At 43.2% G+C, this 22006-nt stretch overlaps 1 protein-coding gene across 2 annotated transcripts in view; it reads right to left on the reverse strand.

The window, feature by feature from the left end:
• Nucleotides 1-22006, reverse strand: part of MRRF (mitochondrial ribosome recycling factor) — a 56181-nt gene that overhangs the window by 21347 nt on the left and 12828 nt on the right. For both annotated transcript variants that reach the window (XM_082656632.1, XM_082656631.1), the window contains exons 4-5: nt 18216-18334; nt 10984-11075 (exon numbers count right to left, since the gene is read on the reverse strand). In XM_082656632.1, coding sequence (XP_082512758.1) covers nt 10984-11075; nt 18216-18334 — 211 coding nt within the window. The remainder of the gene's footprint in view (nt 1-10983; nt 11076-18215; nt 18335-22006) is intronic.

The following is a 22006-nucleotide window of genomic DNA, read 5'->3' on the forward strand; positions in this document are numbered from 1 at the left end:
GCAGACTAGTAGTTGACTCGAGCAATCCCTAGGAGGGTGATTTGGGGTGAAGTGCGGAGTGACTGCTAGTAGGTTCAGGATGTCTTTGTGGGGTGATGAAAAATGTCCTAAAACTGAACGTGGTGATGGTTGCACAACTCTGAATATACTAAAAACCTTTGTACTATACACTTTAAATGGGTGAATTATATCTCAATAAAGCTACTGAAAGATGCCATATGCCCATCTGGTTCTCGTCATTGAACAGTACTTGTCTCCTAGGTGGAAAGCTTGATGGCAGGCAGCATGTCTCGATCTTCTCACCTGTGGGATGGCGGTGACTGCTTCCCCATAACAGTTAACAATCACCATGCAGAAGAGGTCACGCGAACACTCAGCAACAACAGTTAACTTGATAAGGAAGACTTTAAAAATAACACTATTTCTCATTCAGTGAATTTCTTTCCTTTCTTCACTGGTATCAGACCTGCATCACGGTCTAAAGGCTCTCCTTGTCTACTGCCGCTCCCTCTCCCCCTTATCCTCCACAAGAGTTTCTCCCAATAACTTTTCAGAAAAGCAAATATTGCTACTACCGCATTTTACAGATGAGGAAACCGAGACTCAGAGCGTTGAAGTAACTAGCCTAAGGTCACACAACTCATTTCACTGGTTCTCTTATTCAAGTTGTTCTGACTGTAAGCCTGGCTCCTCCAGGTGTCAATTCCAGCTCTCCCTGGCTGCACAGCAGCTACCCCTCCCTGTTTAAGTCAGCCTGGGGACCCTACACCCTGCCGTATCAGCTGCTCGCCCTAGAAAAACCTGGTCGTCATCCATGAGAGACCATACATCAGCCTGTGCTATGAAAATACACCTGTGAAAGAGAATCCAGCCTAGGAGAACCACAACCCAGGGCTTTTAACTGTAATCTGGTGAAACTGCCTGGTCCGATCCCAAGGAGAATTCTCCTCCATGCTGTCACCTTGGAACAAAGTCTGAGGGCAGGAGCCTGGCCTAGGCATAAGGTCTATGATCACTAACAACGCCTGAAGGAAAAGTGGGAGCCAATGATGGCAATTATCCCACAATTGTGAGGCCTTGGGGAGCAGTTCAGTGTCAAGCTGAACTGCTGACACTGGGCTGAGGGTGAGAAGAGCCACGGTCCCTTGGCCTTTCCAGAAATACTACGCAAATCTCACACCACAGGCAGGACTAGTCAGCGGATTTGCTTCTTTGGGCTATACCTTCCAGGAGGTCTTGGTCACCACAATTCATAGTCAAAGAACAAACCAAGTACTCATTAACAAACAAACTACAGCGTTCCTGAGCAACTTAAATTCCAAGATAATTACAACATAATGACTCAAGTCCTCCCACCCCTAAAAATGGAGGAAAAGACAGGACGAAAAAATGAACATGGGGCTGGGGGAGGGGGCTAGTGAGGAAAAGAGGGAAAGAGAGTGTTAAGGACTGAAAGAGCAGTCAGCAAACAGAAAGAAAATATCGTTGGTTTTACTCCCAAATAATCAGAAAAAGAATGTTTCCAAGAACTCCTTAACCAGGAGAATTAGATAATAACAAATACTGTAAGAAAAAGGAATTAAAGTTTATGACACACCAGGCCTCACACTAGGAGTATCACATATAATATCCCATTATTCTTCAAAAAAAATCATAGAAATAACGCCCATTTTACAGATAAGGAGGCTGAAGCTTCCAGAAGTTAATGACTTGCCCAAGGTCACTACAGTGAGCACATTCCCCAGGCCACTGTCAGCCAATGGCCACCCGTGGCACAGGGACTCCTCTGACGGGCAATCTTCGCTCAGGAACGCACCATCAGCCCGGCTGACCCTCTCAGAAATGCACTGCAATGTGAGGTGTCTTCTACCCAGTCCTCCTCTTTTCCTTTCTTCACCAGTGGCAGACCTGCACCCTGTCTCTTTCACAGGCCTTTCTGCCCATAAATCTCTTGCACATCTAATTCTGTCCTGGCATCTGTTTTCAGAGGACCCAAGCTGACATACCCAGAGAATGAGAGAACAGGGATTTGAACCTAGGTCTGTCTAACCCCAAAGCCTTTGTGCTTTCCTTTATACCCAGAGATTAACTGATAAATAAATCATGTTGCTAAATCCAATGATCAATTCTTAGACCTTCTCCTCCTTGACCGATCAGCGATATCTGGTGTAGCTGATGAGTCCTTCCCCTTTAAAACAATTCCTTTGTTTCCAGGACGCCACACTCTCCTAGTTCTCTGGCCACTTATTCTCAGTCTCTCTTGCTGGTTCCTCCTTATCACCCTAACCCATAAACCTTGATGTGGACTGTCCAAGGCTCAGTTCCCAAACCCTTCTCTTCATTATCGGTATTTACTCTCTAAAATAATCTCATCTAATTTCATGGCTTCTTCTACATGTTCATGCTTCCCAGATTTCTCTCTTGAGCCCACACCTGTCACCAGAACTCTAAACTTACATACCTAGCAGCCTACTTGACCTCTCCACTTGGATGTCTAGTAGAATCTCAGAATAACTATGGACAAAACCTGCTCTTCCCTCACACCCAGCCTGTCCTCCCACATCTGCCCTAGCTCAGTAAATGGCGACGCCATCCTTCCAGTTGCTCAGGCCAAAAAACCTTGAAGTCATCTTTGAGTTCCTTCGTCCTAAATTTACAACCAATCTGTCAGCAAATCCTGGCAGCTTTTCCTTTAAAATGTATCCAGAATCTTGACCACTTCTAACCAACACCATTACCACACTAGTCCAGGCACCATACCTAGATTACTACAATAGCTCCTAACCGGTCCCTGCTTTCACGCTCGCCTTCCTACGGTATAATTCTCAAGATAGAAGGCAGAACGAGCCTTTCAAAACCTCAGTCAGATCACCCCCCCCAGCTCAAAATCCTCCAGTGACTTCCCATTGCACTCCAAGTAGAAGCCAAAGTCCTTAGGAGGGTCTGTTAGGACTACGATGGTTAATTTTATATGTCACAAGTGTGCCCAGATATTTGATAAAACATTATTCTGGGTGCTTCTATGAGCGTGTTTTTGGATGAGTTGAACATTTAAATCAATAGACTGAGTAAAGCAGACTGCCCTCCCTGATATAGGTGGGCCTCATTCAATCGGTTGAAGGCCTGCATTAAAACAAAAATTATAGGGAATTCCCCTGAATAAGAAGGAATTCCTCCTGCCTGACTGCCTTCAAGCTGCAACAATGGTTTTTCCCTGCCTTCGACTCAAACTGAAACATCGGCACTTCCTGGGTCTCAAGCCTCCTGGCCTTTGGACTGGAACTACACCATCGGTTCTCCTGGTTCTCAGGCACTTCAGGCTCAGATCAGACCCACACCATCAGCTCTCCTGAGTCCCCAGTTTGTCTCCCAAGACGGCAGATCTTGGGACTTGTCAGCCTCCATATTCACATGAGCCAATTCTTTATAATAAGTCTCTTTACACACACACACACACACACACCTACATACATCTATCTACATATATGTATGTATACACGTGTGTGGGTGTATGGAGATATATATACCCTGTTGGTTCTTTTTCTCTGGAGAACACTGACTAATAGAAAGACTTTACATGGTATTGGCCTCTCCATTTCACTCTGGCCTCATCTCCTATTTCTCTCCCCTCCCTTGTTCTGCTACAGACACACGAGTGCTCTCACTATTCCCTGAACACCCTAGGTGGACTCTCACCTCAGGGCTTCTGCACTTGCTGCTTCCTCTGCCTTAGTGCTGAATACAAGCCTCGTCTGCTCTCTCATGTCCTCAGTTCTCTGCTCAGTTATCACCTTCCCCCGAAGCCTGCCATGAACACACTACTTAAAACTACACCAACTCACTAGCCCCATCTATGACATCCTTTATTTTTTTTCACTGCCTTATTTTTCTCCACATAGAGAAAAATATGGCCAGCTGACACACACACTGCCTGTGTGTGTTACTGTCCATTTCCCCAGTAGAAGTTCCACAAAGGCAGAGGCTTTGTCTAGCTTATTCACTGCTGTGTCCTCCATGTCTAGAACTATGCCTGACACATAGTAGGTGCTAATAAATATCTGCTGAATAAATTTACAAATACCCTAGAAGTTTCACATTTCAGCATAAAAACTTTATATTCCCATAAACGCAGTTAGGTGGTCACCTGGGGCCAGAGGACTTACGAAGGGTCATGGGGAACTTTCAGGACGACCGAACTGGTCTATAACGTGACTGAGATGGTGGTTACAGTCAAGATATATATTTGACCTATATTTGTCAAAATTCATCATCATGTACACTTGAAATGGGTTCATTTTTTGTATGTAAGTTACACCTCAATAAAGTTAAAAAAAAATACTTTATATTCCAGAGTGCTTCTCACACCAGAAAGTGGCCCATAAACTTACTTCAGGTTATGCATCCTGATTTGAGCTTTGGCCATTTATGCTCCACACGCTTTGGGTTGGTATATAATTAAATTTTAAAATACCAATTACTGCCCCTTATTACAAAAAGAAAAAGTGCTCTCAGAGGTCCATAGACGTTAAGAATAGACTTTGATGTCAAGCAGACCCATATTTAAATCCTGCACAACTCTATCGTTATTAGCTTAATGAACCTGAGCAAGTTATTTAACCTCTCTCAGGCTTACTTAGCTCATGTATAAAAAATAGGGAATAACAGAATGACTTAAATAATATAGCATAAGGCCTAGAATATAGTTTGCACTCAGTAAGTAGTCACTTTGCTTAATATTATTATTGCCATGCAGTGAGCCAGGAAGGCCCTTCAAATATCAATGGGGTTTCGTAAGAGAGTGACGTCAAGTTTGGCTCTGAGGACCACTGGAGGGGTCACTCGGGTGTGTTGCGGATGGTTGTCTGGCCCTGAAGTGTCCATGTCTCCAAGAAGCTCAGCAATATGCAGCACACTGGTGCAAACAAGCACTGAGACAATCAAGGAACAAAAGCTACACCAAGGCCCCCCACATTCCATTCACTTCTTCCCCAGTTACAGTCCCGCCTCTACCACTTCCCACTCCCAGCAGAAGAACAGGAAGATCCTTAGGAGATCATTATGACACTGTTAGTAAAAGAGAAAAAATTTTAAATGACCAAGATATTCAACAATTGAGAACGATTTAATGTTATATGTAACACGCAAGCTCTACGTATCCCTTAAAAAGAGTAAGGAAGAACTCTCCTCAGAGAGAGCAATGACACATTAAGTTAAAAAAAAGGAACTGCAGGGACTTCCCTGGTGGCACTGTGGTTAAGAATCTGCCTGCCAATGCAGGGGACACGGGTTCGAGCCCTGGTCCGGGAAGACCCCACATGCCGTGGAGCAACTAAGCCCGTGCGCCACAACTACTGAGTCTGCGCTCTAGAGCCCGCGAGCCACAACTACTGAGCCCACGTGCCGCAACTACTGAAGCCCAGGCGCTTAGAGCCCATGCTCCGCAACAAGAGAAGCCACTGCAATGAGAAGTCCATGCACCACAACGAAGAGTAACCCCCGTTCACTGTAACTAGAAGAAAGCCTGCGTGCAGCAACGAAGACCCAACACAGCCAAAAATAAATAAATAAATAAGTTTTTAAAAAAAGGAAAGAAAAGCAACTGCATAAGAGTGCGTGTAATATAATCCCATACCATTATAAGAAAGATGGAGAAGGAGATTTACACGTCTGAAGTTGAACAGAAAAAAAATCTGGAAAATCACGGTGCTAAAAGTAGTGCCCTATGGAGAACAGGATGGAGGTACTTGTTTATTTAATCCTACTTAAAGCAAAACCAACGCAGACACTGACAAGAAATAATGAAAGAGGAGGACAATCCAGGAAGGATGTAGCTTCGCGGGGGGGAATGAGTCAATCTTAAGCACTTTCATTTCTTCGGTGAAATCATGATTCCTCACAGCTTTCTTTAAAGCCAGACATGAACTCAGTGTTCTCAAACCAAAGCACCCTCATTCTACTTCGTGTGGTTTTCTCATCAATATTTGGTAAAACAGTTAAGTAAGAGAGTATTTGTTTGTTTGTTTGGGGCACAATGAAGATGTGAATGGGGTGGGGCCTCTGATCAAAATAAACTGCTCAAAACGTTTCAGGGTCCCTGATTAAGAAGTGGAAGACTGATACACCAGAAAAAGCTGCTATCCGGAGAAAAGAACAGGGAAAAAGGCAGTAAATAAGACCTGAGTTCCGTCGTGCTTCTGCCCCTTGGTAGCCCTATGACAGCGGGCACTGACTCCTGGGAGCTTCAGGTCTTCCGTTAGGCAAGTGGGCACAAGAGCAGTCTCCCAACTTCAGAGCGGTGGTGTGAGAATTCAGGGAGAAACCCTCAAGCATTCAGCACAGTACCTCCAGGCATTACACCTGTAGTGCAGGTGGTTTATAAATAGGACCCAGAACTTGATTACATAAATAAGAAAGAAAAATAGAAGAAACTATTTCAGTGAATCTTGATTAACAGGAATGTTCAAAGAATCCGTCCAGTTGACGGACGGCTCTAAACGGAAGAACACTGGCCAGAGAAGAAAACAAAAGCTATACACAGTGTCACTGCGGACGAATGTAACCCAGAGCCTGTAAGGTCCAATGTCATTTTACTGAGGACAGCCAGGAGAAAAACTTGCACACAGCCACACACACAGCTGGATTCGCAGAGGCTCTGAAAAGAAGGCTTGGTGATATGCACCACCCAGGCTCCAAGTTTGACCTGTTATGGCTTTAGGATTTATCCTCCGCCTACCTCCCAAAATGATCAGAGGCAGATTATAGGAAGAGTCACGTACTCAGTAGACTCATTTAAATAAGAATATAAGAATCAGAGGAGTGTGATGAGGGTGAGGTACCAGGTGAGATCTGTTGCAACTGAAAATACAACTTAGCTCTGGGCAGCATCCAGAGTGAAGGCAAAAAAGCAAACTTGCAGACTATCCTCAGGCAGAGGAAGAATCACAATCAACCAGGGAAGGTAAATTTTTTTTTTTTTAAGATGTTGGGGGTAGGAGTTTATTAATTAATTAATTTATTTTTGCTGTGTTGGGTCTTCGTTTCTGTGCGAGGGCTTTCTCTAGTTGTGGCAAGCGGGGGCCACTCTTCATCGCGGTGCGCGGGCCTCTCACTATCTCGGCCTCTCTTGTTGCGGAGCACAGACTCCAGACGCGCAGGCTCAGTAGTTGTGGCTCACGGGCCCAGTTGCTCCGCGGCATGTGGGATCCTCCCAGACCAGGGCTCGAACCCATGTCCCCTGCATTAGCAGGCAGATTCTCAACCACTGCGCCACCAGGGAAGCCCAGGAAAGGTAAATTTTTATAGAACTAAACTTGAAATTTTAGCATCAGAAACTGATCATGGGAATTTATGCTTCTGATTCCCTCCCACCTCCCAAACTCCCACCATAAGCTTTAGTGTGTTATTTTCCTCCTTGCAGCTTTGCCAATTACCAGCTGTGTGACCTGGAGCCAATGCCTCACCTCTTGGAATCTCAGTTTCCCCATCCTTTGAAGGGAGGGATGCGCCTATCTATTTATGAAAAGGAACGAAGGAACATTCGCTAGCATTAACTGGGTGCTTGCGAAACATCAAAAGCTTTGTGCACATTATCTCACTGAAATCTCCCAATAACTATATAAGGCCAGTCCCATAAATATTTTACAGAAGAGCTCTCTGAGATTCAGAGAGGTAGAGACAGTTGCCATTGTCACACAGCTAAAAAGCAGAAGAGTCAGAACTCAGTTTCATGCTTTTGTGATACAAGGCACAAATTTAACCGTTAGACTTTTCCACTTTTCCTGTATATGTCGAGCACCTAACAGTTCCTGGCACGTAGTAGGTACTCAACATATCAGTCCCCGTTCTCACTCCTTCCTTTTCTCCTAAAGTAAAATTATGTATATATGGAAAAATTTATGTCTACTGAAATAATATTAGTATCTTACATTTATATAGCTTCTTTCCTCTAAGGAGATCACGCTACTTAATCTATTTTCTCTGCTAATCTCACCAAAGCTCTAGCTATCATTATGTGTTATTTCATTTATTTTACAAATAAGGAGCTAGAAGGCAGCAAGCTGTTAGGGTGACGTGCCCAGAGTCAGATGGAAGTTACTGCCAAAACCAAATAAAAACCTTGGTCCCCTTTACATCTAAATCAGCCTTTATCCTCTCACATGACACAGCCTCCATAATAAAGAACAGATCATTCATTTTTTATCTGGAAAACTACCAAACGTATAATTCAGTGAGGGGCCTCATGACCTTACCACCTTGTCAAAGGAAAGAAAGTATATAAAAAAAGGTTTGCAGGAGCAGACGGTTTTGGTCCGTCAACTTTCTCTTGGATTACGCCCATTAACCAACATAAAATAATGCAAAATATAATGTAACAGATCCCCGTGTCTTTGGAAATTCAAGTTAAACGCACTGATCTTTCAAACTTATATACAATGCACAAGGGCAATCATTAACTCGTGTGGGGCTGCAGAGGTGCACATTATATCAACGAGCTCTTTGAAAGAAACACATGATCTACAATGGGCCACTCTAAGAAGAATCCAAGTCAGCAACGAGCATTTAGTGGCATAAATTCACAGCATCACGGCATTCTGGAGCTCCAGAAGGGACCTGGCAGACCACTGAGAACAACCCCTCCATCCTGTGCATCAGGAACCCAAGGCTCAGGGAGGTTAAGTGGCTTTTCCAAGATTTCACAGACAGGAGAGCAAGAAGGAAAAGATAAAGCTGCTGACTACTAGCCATTCCACTTGCAAGTCTTGCTTCTGATGTCCATGAGTACACTTGGCACTTTCCAGAATTACCCATCTATATAGAGAGTGCAGGAGAAAGAGCCTGGACTTGGTAACAGAAAAACTCAGGATTCAAATCCTGACTGCTACTAACTGGCCACGTGATCTTCAGCAAGTCTCTTAACTTCTCTGAATTTCAATATTTTCATCTATAAACTATGGGTAAGAGTAAACTCCACAAGTAAGCTGCCAGTAATATAAACAAGGGGCCCGGCACAGCCTTGAATTCCACAAAGGCAAACATCAGGTCCACGTACGTCCCCAGCGCCCAGCACAGAGGCTGGAACATTACACATCTGTAGAAAATTTGCCAAGCAAATCAATGAACTAACCAAGCAAACAGGTACTGGACTTGAACTCAGGTTTATTTGCTTCTTAAACACTAGGTTATATTGCTCCCAATTAACATGATTTCAAAGCAGAGTGTTGATTCTGACTTACAGAGTACCGAGTACACAATGGAATAAGGAGGCCATTTTCTGGCCATAAAGCAAGAAACAAGTTCAGTGGGAAAGTTCCTGGACTCTCAGTGTTGGTACTAATTCTTGTTGCTAGCATGGGTACGTCATGAGGCGTTAGAATCAACTAAACCTGGGTTTAGGTCTCAGCTTCAGCATAAGCTGTGTGACCTCAGAGATATTACTTTACCTCTCTGAGCCTAAATTTCCACACCTGGGGAAAAACCTACTTCACAGAGATTGCGTGACAAATGAGGCAATCTATATAAAGGAATACAGGATGAAGTGTGGCACACAATGACTCCACAAGTGTCACACTCCACTTCTCTTCTAGTTATTTGGAAGCTTCATTCATTCATTTCACTTAGGTCTCTGCTCCAACGTCACTTCCTTCCTGAACCTTCCTGCCTACAATAAAACCCCCAACTCTCTCTATCCCCTTAGCCTGCTGATTTTTCTTCATAGTCCTTATCATCACCTGACATTACATTACATATTTATTTGTTTTTCTTTTTGCTGTGCCTACTCGACAATAAAGAAAGCCCTGGGAGGATGGGGACTTCTTGTTGTTTGTTTACTGCACTATCTCAACAACTAGGAAAGGGCCTGGCATGTAGTTAGTGCTTAATAAATATTTGTTGAGTGACTGAATGAATGAATTCAACACTTATTTGGGACTTGCTAGATGTGAGGCACTGTGTAGGAACAGGGGTTTGGAAACAACTAAGAAATGAAATTACAGAAGGAGAAACTGATTCTGCCTGCTATGGAATCTGAGAAGATTTATATCTCACCTGGACTACTGCAGTGGCCTCCCGACTGTGCGCCCTGCGTCTGCCCTGTCTCCCTACATTCCACTTGTTAATTGGCAGCCAGAGAGACCTCCGAAAAGTCAACATCAGATCATATCACTCCTCTGCTTAAGTGCTTCCAATGGCTTCCCACTACAATGAGAGCACAGCCCACACCCCTCACCACGGCCTGTAACGCCTGAAGCACCTCCTCTCACCAGCCCATCACCCCCAGCCCCACTCTTTCCCTCCCTCACTGAGTTTCAGACACAAGGGCTTTCTCTTCATCAAATATACTAAGGTCTTATCATTTCTTTTTAAATTTAAAAATAAACATACATTTTATGCATTTGAAACTCGAAGTTCTATATATTTACGTAATTAACAATATTCTGTTCTTACGCCTAAAATGCTTCAACAAGTGAGGATTAATGGGAAAATGACTCTTCAAGGAACTTGGGTTAGAGATTACAAGTGTCGGGAATCTTTCGGACTCAGGGCCTTTGGGCTATCTGTTCACTCTGCCTGGAAAGCTCTTCCCCTAGGCTGGCTCTTCCTCATTATTCAACTGTCAGTAAAAATGTGACTTCCCTTAGAGTCCTCCCCAGCTAAAGCTGTCCCTGCCACCATCACTCTCATCAGGGCACCCTCTACTGGATCACATTGCCTTTTCTTTCCTCACAGCATTTCATTATTTGGAATGACTTTCTCTATGTGTCCTATCTTCCCAATCAGAATGTAAAATACATGAGGACAAGAACTTTGTCAGATTCACTGCTGCATCTGAATAAGTAAACCGGATCTCAAAAGATGCTGGAGTCTGCCAAGATGAGACGTACAGGTAAAGTACCCTATCGGTCTAACAGGATCATGGCGTGTTGGTTTCCTTCCAAAGACAACTGCCCCATTACGTCAAAATACGTGAATTTCAGCCAGACGTACTTGGGAATGGGTACCCGAATTAGCGTCTCTTCCACTTCTGGGTTCAGATTCATTCCACTTTCTCTTATAGCCTTGATAGCTGCAGCTGTACACTGAAAACCAGATCAAAAGGTAAACAGAATTAGTAAATAATTATTACCAGATGCAAGCCCTCCATCGATAACTGGCAACCCATCTTGGCAGAACATGGAAACATTTAGTTCTGTTACCAGTAAGATCAGGAAGTTACATTGGTGTAGAGTGCTTTGATCAAGCTGAATAGCAAACTATGTCCACTCCTGGTACTAGTGTACTGCGGGAGGGAAAAAGCAAAGAGAAAGAAAAAAGAAAAAGAAAACAGCTCTGCTTCTTTGAAAAGATTTCAATGGTTTGAGGCAACACAAATCAAAACCACAATAAATCCTCAAGGGAGGAGGGCTGATCTGTGCAAAGACTGGTGTAAAGGCAGCTGAAAGATTTTATACATTAAAAATTCCAGTTGACATTTTACACTCAAAATATACCAGTGCCGATTTGAAATGAGTAAATAAATTTAACTCATTCGCATCTATGCTCACACCAACCTCACTCATGTTTTGGCATGAGCAATGAATCTCTGCTGGTGTGTGCACCAAGAAAGGTAGCGTGAAAGATCTCAGCTCAAATCCCAGCTCTGCTAACCATGTGACCCCGGGCAACAAGCTTGACTCCTCTGAGCCTCCATGCTGTAATCTGAGACCCTGCGGTACTGTACCTCAAAGAGGATTAAATGAGGTAACATGAGCCACGCATCTTGTTCTGTGCCTGGGTGCCTGTAACACCCAGGTAAGGGGCGCTATTATATAAACGTATTCAATAAATGAAGAACGCACAAAACCCCCAAATAACGACGAGCTGATATCATCACTTAGCTGATGCACTGCTGTCTTTTTTTTTTTTTTTTTTTTGTGACTGCACCACGAGGCATGCGGGATGCAGGATCTCACTTCTCCGAACAGGGATCAAACCCATGCCCCCCGCAGTGGAAGCGCAGAGTCTTAACCATCGCACCGCCAGGGAAGTCCCTCTTTTCTTTTTCTTTTTTTTTTTAAATTTATTTTATTGAAGTATAGTTGTTTTACAATGTTGTGTTAACTTCTGCTGTACAGCGAAGTGATTCAGTCATACATTTTCATATTCTTTTCCATTATGGCTTATTTCAGAATACTGAATATTATTCCCTGATGCACTGCTGTCCTGACATCCTCCAGGGTCTCTTCTGACACAGCCTTGCTCTCTAACGTGCCAGGTGGCACACTGGTACGCTGATTTCCCCAAGTGCCTCATCTCACCTCAAGCAACATTATAACCACACCTGGCTTGCAATCCTAAAGCATAAAAGAAAGCAGTGTGGAAGACAGATAATTTCACTGGCATGACAATGTGGAATTCATGAAAACAAGGCCTCTGACATTTTCAAAAGAATTTTAGGTTTGACCAGAGCCAATCCACATTGCTTGGATTCACAGAGCCAATTCCCAGCCTTGAGCTCCTCCCTAGACTTTCTGGTTTAAATAAATGGGGTGTGTTGCACACCTATTTTACTTTCCCAGGTTTTGTTTTGTTTTTTAAGGGAGTGCCTAAAAACCTCATCCATTTCATTTTTGAATGACCTGAATTCTACAGGGACATGACACGTTATCATAAGGTCAAAAAGACAAACCGGCATTCCACATGCAGACAGATCATCCCCTCGGGCTACAGAATTTAACAGTGTGTCCACTGCTTAAAACTGTAAATTCTTAAAATGTACCTCTGACCATAGACTACTGGAGCTGGAAGGGACCTTGGACATAACCGGGTACAGTCCCTTCCTTACGAATGCAGAGACCTGCTGGTAAAGGTCACATCCCTCATACAGAGATACAGTCCCTGAAAACCAAGAGCAAGGGAGTGAAGACCTCGCTCATCATGCTGCCAGTGACCACTCCATCCAGTGATGTTACTTTGTCTCCGTTACCTTCCAGATCCCCTAGCTCAACGTATTCAGTAATTGTGGCACAGGGAATTTGATTTTTTTCTAATAGCCAAAAAGAATTTGGAACTAGGTCTGGTGTATAAAGGGGATGGCCAAGGTAAATAAAAGAGCTGGATGAAGAAATGAAATTTTCCTCTGCAAGAAAACTGCCATCGTCCATATAAAATGAAACACAGATTTCTAAAGTTCCCAATAAAAGGAGAATGACCACTTGGAAGGAGCGGCCTGATTTCCAGTCTCCTAACCTTCCTTTTCTGAAGCTTCTCACTGACTGACTGATAACTCAGCTGGATCATCCCACCACCACCACCCTCCTCTCACACTCTGACCCAAGTGTTGCCACACAGCCTTCCCAGGCAAGCAAGGGAGTACCCACTGCTGCTTCCAAGCTGGGCAGGAACTATATCTCAGTATTTACATAGTCCCAGTCCAAGGCTCAGGGCCTAGTGTGTGCTAAGTGCTCAGTAAAAGCTTGTTGAGTAAGTATATTAATGCACTGACTCAGACCTGCTAGAAAAACTCATCTCCTTACTTTTACTTCATGTTTATAACCCCCCCACACACAAAAAAAACCCTTATTTTATACTATTTTATACATGTTCTGTGTCCTTTCACATGCAGAAAAAATGTGAACCAAGAGGGGTTTCATTTGCAAAGGTATCTACTAAAAGAGGTAGTTCTAAAATACTCTAAACATATATATTTTAGTTTGATATGGAAGGATACAGAAACTCAGGGAATTATAGTCATTTTCCCAACATGACTTCTGAACTACTCGTGGTTCAGACAAAAAGGCACATATTTCTATCACATTTCCTTCTCCTAGCTTTCACCCCCTCTTTGAAGGGATGCCCACCAGTAGGCTGCTCTCCAGTGATAACACTGACTCACTGGTTGCAGCTGCTTGGAGTACTGGGTCGAGAAAGATCACAGACCCCACCTGGGGTCAGGCAGGCAAGCGTGCTGCAATCAATTAGCAATGTCTGCTATTACTGTTCTTAAACTAATAAATCTAACTCATTCGCGTCTATGTGCGTGTCTACGCTACAGGACAAAAGATGATGAAACTTTTGTAGACAGGTGAACAAATCCTTGACAATCTGGGTTCCAGTCAACAGCTGACTTGCAGGGACTAAAAAATATTTGTGGAATTAACGAATGGATGGTGAAAGGAGCACAGCCTTTAGAGTCCAACAGACCCATGCTCAAATCTTGGCTTTACCACAGCAGCGTGAACCTGCAGAAGAGATTCTACTTCTCTGAGCCTCAGTTCCCTCATTTATAAAATGGAATAAACTTTAATTTTAAAGAGTATCCGTAAAAGCTTTTGCACAGCAAAGGAAACCATAAACAAGATGGAAAAACAACCCTCAGAATGGGAGAAAATATTTGCAAATGAAGCAACTGACAAAGGATTAATCTCCAAAATTTACAAGCAGCTCATGCAGCTCAAAATCAAAAAAACAAACAACCCAATCCAAAAATGGGCAGAAGACCTAAATAGACATTTCTCCAAAGAAGATATACAGATTGCCAATAAACACATGAAAGAATGCTCAACATCATTAATCATTAGAGAAATGCAAATCAAAACTGCAATGAGATATCATCTCACACCAGTCAGAATGGCCATCCTCAAAAAATCTACAAACAATAAATGCTGGAGAGGGTGTGGAGAAAAGGGAACCCTCTTGCACTGTTGGTGGGAATGTAAATTGATACAGACGCTATGGAGAACAGTAAGGAGGTTCCTTAAAAAACTAAAAATAGAATTACCATATGATCCAGCAATCCCACTACTGGGCATATACCCTGAGAAAACCATAATTCAAAAAGAGTCATGTACCACAATGTTAACTGCAGCTCTATTTACAACAGCCAGGACATGGAAGCAACTTAAGTGTCCATCAACAGATGAATGGATAAAGAAGATGTGGCACATATATACAATGGAATATTACTCAGCCATAAAAGGAAACGAAATTGAGTTATTTGTAGTGAGGTGGATGGACCTAGAGGCTGTCATACAGAGTGAAGTAAGTCAGAAAGAGAAAAACAAATACCGTATGCTAACATATATATGGAATCTAAAAAAAAAAAAAAAAATGGTCATGAAGAACCTAGGGGCAGGACAGGAATAAAGACGCAGACCTATTAGAGAATGGACCTGAGGACACAGGGAAGGGGAAGGGGAAGCTGGGACAAAGTGAGAGAGTGGCATGGACATATATACACTACCAAATGTAAAATAGATAGCTAGTGGGAAGCAGCTGCATAGCACAGGGAGATCAGCTCGGTGCTTGGTGACCACCTAGAGGGGTGGGATAGGGAGGGTGGGAGGGAGGGAGACGCAAGAGGGAAGAGATATGGGAATATATGTATAAGTATAGCTGATTCACTTTGTTATAAAGCAGAAACTAACACACCATTGTAAAGCAATTATACTCCAGTAAAGATGTAAAAAAATTAATTAATTAAATAAATAAAAACACTTTTTAATGATAAAGATAATAATAATAATAAAATAAAGAGTATCCGTGTTGATCACATGAAGCAAGACATGAGAAAGCAGTGCCTGGTCACACCGTAGACGCTCACCACACATTTGCTTTCTTACTGCCACAAGAGCAATAATGGAGCCTGCAGAATTTTTTTTTCATTTGCCTTGTTCAAATCATGCTGTGGTTTTTTTACTCCCTTCTTTTTTTCCAATCATTAACTCTAGCTGCAGGCAAGTTTATGGAAGGCAGCAACTGCATCATTTATCAAGCAGGACACGTGCTTAACAAATGCAACGCAGTTTTCTGCCCTTGATGTATCTGAAAAGATTCTGCATGTAAACCTGCATCATGTCTCTAGGGCATGACACAGAAATGCTCAGGTTTGAAAAGAAAGCCAACCGCATCTAAAACAGAAAGGAATTATATAAACACAGTGAGGATTAGCTCAGCATTTTGAAGCTATAAACCTGGGTACTGCATGGACAGCTTCTAAACTGGAGGAAGGAAATGTTTAGTTAGAGCTATTTGTTTAATATATACACCAGATGAGATAAAGGAATTCAAAAGACAATGTAACTCACACTTCCTCACTCTGTCCTTGTAAAGAACCTCTCTAGTGAGATGACTGTAAATGTTTTTTTCTCAAAACCCACAGAATTTCAACTTGGAGAAATGGCAAAGATGCTTTGCTTGAAAAATGAAGATATACTCCAACTTCCTAAGAAAAAATTAAGCTGTTAATACCTCCTCCTGCCTCATAAGATGCTCTGGTGGCCAATCAGGTGCTTCTTCTGTGAATGCCATTTGCTATTTAATAACAGAAGTGGCTGGCTCTGAAAAGCAATCTGCCTGATGAGGTCTTCAAACTGTGTAATTAGGAGGCTATTCCCTAAATTGGCCCGCAGTGCCTGTGGGATTAGATGAACAAGGCAGAGAGGCCTCAGTGGTTCAGAGGGGCCAGAAAGGGAAAGAGCTGACAGTTCCCTTTTTGTCCATTACTCTGTTCCTCGGTAACACCAGGAATGAGTGTCTCCCTTCCATCAACCTAATGACAAGTATTCATCCATTTGAGGAAAATTTACTGAGTGCATCCATGTGTCAGGCACAGTGTTAGGCGTAAGTCAGAGCAAGTTAGCTATGATTCCTACATTCCAAGCTTACAGTCTAGTGAAAGTGAGCTGGAAAATTAAGATGTAAAAAACTGTATAACTATTGATAATGACAAGTACAATGAAGAAAAAGAACTGGGCTGTATAAAAGTGGTAAATGTGGAGGAATAATTGGGATTGGGTAGATTAGGGAAGACTTCCCTGAGAAAGTAATATGTAAGCTCTGATCCAAAACATGAGTAGCAATTAGCCAGACAAGAGTGTCCCGAGCAAAGGAAAGAGCATATGCAAAGGCCCTGAGGACGCAAAGGGTCTGAGGAGTTGAAAGGCTAGTGCGGCTAGAGCCGTGTGCAAGGGTGACAGTGGCACAAGACTGGAGAATCTGCAGAGACAGGCAGGGGCCATTTCATGCAAAGCCTTCTAGGCCACAGTCATCTTTTATTTAAAGATTACTTGAAGCCACTGATAAACTCGGTGCCTGGGAATGACATAATCCAATAGACATCTTTACAAGTTCGCTCAGGCTGCAGTATAGAGAATAGATTGGTGGAGGAGTGAGTAATACCCCTCACAAATGTGCCTAGCACATCAGCTACAAGAGCCCTCCGATTTGAAACAGCCTGCTCATAGCAAGGGCTTTCTCTTACTCATATCTCTAGCCCAGTTTGTCAAATCCAGCAGTTTCAACTTTGGTCTCTGTCTTTGGGCTATAACTACTGAAACAGACCATCGGAATAGGGAGAGACTTCAGATTCCTTTACCTCATATTAACCGGTGAGGAAATGGGAGACCCAGGAAGTGACACAACCTACACAAGGTCAAACAGCCAGCTGGCGGGACAGGTGGGACCAGATTCCAGGTCCTCAAGGATTCCCAACCCAGGTCAATTCTTACTGGACCAATAAGGAAAAACCCATTTGCCTTCCTCAACCAGACTTAAAATCATAGTCTCCAGGTTGCAATGATCTAATGCAACCCACCTTCCAGCCTTGGAAGCACTGTGCTCTGTGCAATAGTCTGCAATGGTCAGTCCAGTTTGAAAGGAATGTGAATTCCTGGAAGGTCTGCTCCAAATACTAATGCAAAAGTCACAGACTGGTGGCCCACAGAGCAAACGTGGCCCATTAGGTTTTGTCATAGTCTTAAAACAAAACACACAAAAAAGGGCATTAGTTATCAACATTTAGCAAAGATCTTACATAAAAATTGGGGTTACTGGCTTCTTCTGTAAACAAACACCTTAACGCCTGGTAATATCTAATGACCAGGCCTGCATTTCTGCCCGGGGAAGGATCAGCAATAGCTGGGCAAAGGCTGCTCCCTTCAGACAGGGCACGGGAGCTAGTTTACCCCAGCCCTTCCATCACTGCACTGCCACTATCGTTTGTCTTAGATGGGGCCCGTGTCAGTATTCAAATTACTTGCCTGGCCTCTATAGTGTTTGAGTTAAACAGAAAAGGAATTTACAAACAGGAAGAGAGCTTTTCTTATCCTGAAATTCCCATTATTATGCCTTCTCTCTTGGTTCATCCCAAACTAGAGGGAACACGTTCTCCTGACTCAACTCAGCCTCCTGCATTCCAAAAGAGACCATGGAGAGGGACCCCTTTAGCAAGGCCACCTTACCTCTGGGAAGCTGGCCATATTCACCAAAATCAGCTGTGGCGACTTCATGGAGATCTGGCCAATCTGGTTTAGAGCAAGTTTCCCATCAGCAGTTACCACAGTGATATGATCAAGGGATCCTAAAAGAAAAATGAAATAAAGGGTCTTCGAATTCAGAAGGACTTTAGTAGCCCCACATCTAAGTCTCTATCAATTCAGATTCAACTAATGTTTAGGGATCCCTTACTAATGTGGCAAAGATGGTTCAAGGGGCTTCCACAGGAGCCGTGGTGCCACGTGATGGAAAGAGCTTTGAAATGTTGACAAAACTAGGTTGCAACTGCTTACCAGCACCAGGGTAGCCAACAGTCCTGGTCTGCCTGGCCCTGAGTGGTTTCCTGTGACACATGACTTTGAGAGCTGAGACTGGAAAGAGCTGGTCACCCCTCCAGCAACACTGCCATTTACTAACATGAAACCTCAGGCAAGTTAGTCATGTTCTCGGTACCTCGGTTTCCAACTCAATTAAAAAGTACAGGATTAAAGTGAGGATTATAACTAAATATAAACAAGCAAGTACACCATAGGCACCAAAAAATAAACATAAAAATAGTTAACCACTTATTAGGCCTTTTAGTTTTCACAACTAGTCTGTAACACTATCACTGTCTCCACTTGACACCAGAGAAAGAGACTTGGGGAGGTTAAATGGGCCAAATCACAGAGCTAAGGAAAGGAAAAGGAGGAAGAGCCAAGCTCCAACCCAGGTGTGCTTACTCCCAATTCTAATCAAGGCTCTTTCCCTTATCAGTGGAATTCAAATTTGGTTGTGCGTCAGAATCCCCAGGGAGCTTTTTCACGTAGATTCCTCGGCCCCACCCCCAGACAGCCTGATTCTGCAGGGGCTTGGGAGCCTGTGATTTTGGGGGAGCTTGTAGTTTTTTTAAAGATCACCACATGATTCTGACATGCAGCCAGGTTTGGAACTGCTCCCTGATACCACCTTGATTTTGGCACTTAGATTCCCTTTAGGAAGAAAAACAAACAAAAAACATAAAACAAACAAAAAAACCCCACCAACTATTACCACTTCACTGTTATCCTGGATCTGATCTTTGTCTCTATCTGAATTATGGAAAACCCTGGGCAAAATTTTCTTGTCAAGAAGGCAAGTATATAGTTACAGATGGAGAAGGGGTGTTATTCCAACTCCCTGATTTCCTATGCAAATGAAAACTAAAAGGAAACATTACCATTCACTTTAAGAACCACTCACAGATGGCTCATTCTGATACACAAAGAGTAAAGGGTCGGGGGCTGGAGGTCAGTATTTTAAACAAATTGGGAGTTGTCCCAGCAAATTGTTGTTAGAATAATGCAGTACCATACCATGGCCCAAAGATCTGATTTGAAGCACAGTACTCAATTCACCATCACAAGATAGAAGGCTGTTGACACCACTGGCTTCAATCTGGAAAAGTCCATGATTCTGAAAACCAGTGACCTGGGTTCAAATACCAACCCTGCCACTTCCTGACTGTGTGACCTTAGGAAGGTCCCTTCAACCTTTTGGGCGTCTGTTTCCTGATTTCTAAATGGGGCATTAAAATCATACTTCTCTCATAGAGTTGTTATGAGGGTTAAATGAAAGAGTTTATGGAAAGCACTTATAATTGTGTCCTGGCATATGTAAGTGCCCAATAAATGCTATTATTATTACTTTTCAACTTTCTCCTATATTTTAACCAAACTAACCTACTTGTAATTTCTCTAATACAGCCTGTTCTCTCTTGCCTCAGGATCCTTCTACTGAGGATGCCCTTCTCTGCTCAGCTAACTCCTGCTCACTCCTTAACACTCAGCTATGATTGTATCTAATCTCAGAAATCCTGTCTGACCTCCTAGGCTGGATTACAAAGCCTTTATGAGCTCCCGAGGATCCTATGCACACTTCTACAATAATGGCAACCAATATTTACTGAACACTTCCCATGGCAAGACATAGTGCTAAATGCTTTCTGTAATTTATTTGCTTTCATTATCACAATAACCCTATGAGACAGTGCCACCATTTTACAGATGTGGAAACCGAGGCACAGAGTATAACTTGTCCAAGGTCACAAGAGCTCTTAACAATGGAGCTGAATTCAAACCCAGGTCTGATCAACTCCAAAGCCATGGTCTTCACCACTCTGCTTTGCTATATGGTTTTACACATGTTGGTTCACTTGTCTATCCCTTCACATTAGGATCTAGGATCTAGGCTCTTGGAAGGTGGGGACAATGTCTTTTCTCTCTGTAACTACAGCACCTATTAATCAGCACAGAATAAGTGCTCAATAATGCTTTGATGAATAAATGAATGTACGGATGGATGGATGAATGAAAGAGAGGACAAGAATGAACAAAGAAATAAATCTGTATTCTAGACAACTTTTTTTTTTTTTTTTTTTTTTGGCGGCACGTGGGCCTCTCACTGTTGTGGCCTCTCCCGTTGCGGAGCACAGGCTCCGGACGCGCAGGCTCAGCGGCCATGGCTCACGGGCCCAGCCGCTCCGTGGCATGTGGGATCTTCCTGGACTGGGGCACGAACCCGTGTCCCCTGCATCGGCAGGCGGACTCTCAACCACTGCGCCACCAGGGAGGGCCTAGACAACTATTAAAAGCAATCAACTATCTTGGAGACAGAAACTGCTGGTAGATGGACGTGTAAGAGGAAAAGTGCCTGCTGGTTCAGATAGTAATGAAAGATGGTATGGAAGAATCTGGCAAAAAAATAAAATAAAATAAAAGACTGGCTAAGTCTTTAGCCAGTCTATTTAGCCTGTTTCACCCAAGTCTCCTCATGGCCCAAATTTCTACACAGAACATTGCACAGACATAACCCTGAAGAGAAAGAAGCAAAGAGGAAATACCAATGGGAGGCCTTCTGAAAAGGGATCTTAATTCAGCCTTCCTGATTTGCCATAAGATCCTTTGCCACAGAAGTCCCAACATGGGCTTTTCAGTACGCAATTGTGGTGGTTCCCATTCCCTAAATCCGTATCGACATAATGCATCAAATCCTTTTCCCTCAATCTGTCCCCAGCGAGAATCTCCCTCAGCCTCATTCCTGCCCCTCATTTTCGCAGAGGTTAACATTTAACAAATTACACTCCCAACCTCTTTCCAGGCCCATCATCTTTTTAAGTTCAACAAGAGTGGAGCTTGCTGGCTAATTTTAAGTATCACATTTCTCCCTGAGCTCCTCTCAAACTGCTCTCTGGTTTCGGCTGCAGAATGTTAACAGGCCAGAAAGCACAGGGGAGACAAAGCACTTTATCAGCTTCATACCTAAAATAATAAGCAAGTTTAAAATAAACAGTTGGGAGAGATTGAATGGCACGCTCTACTGTCAGCAAAGGCAGAAATGCCCCAGTCCAGGGCTGACAAATGACGGAATGGTCTTCTGGTTTCACACTGGATCTCGTCTCTGAACTCTGTATGTTTCTGCTGGTGTTTATAAATGAAGCCGTATACTTTTCACTTGGTTTTCTTAAGAACAAGTTCGTGAAATACTTTCTAGTTTCCTTGTGAACTACCCCAAGCAAGATGTGAGTGGGAGCAGTGCAAGCTCCCACAGATACTTTCCGAGGGGGTCCCGGGCTTGACTCTAGGATGATGACAATTTCCAAAAGGCCAATTTAACAGCAATTGGATTTTTCCTGCCTGCCTGCACCATTAGCTGACAACTCACTTCTTCCATCACATCTGCAAACAGTTCTCCTAGACAGTTCTGACATTTCCCACTTAGGAAAGCCACTTTCAGGAAG

This window comes from Grampus griseus (assembly GCF_964374135.1).
Source record: "Grampus griseus genome assembly, chromosome: 6".
Lineage (NCBI taxonomy): Eukaryota > Metazoa > Chordata > Mammalia > Artiodactyla > Delphinidae > Grampus > Grampus griseus.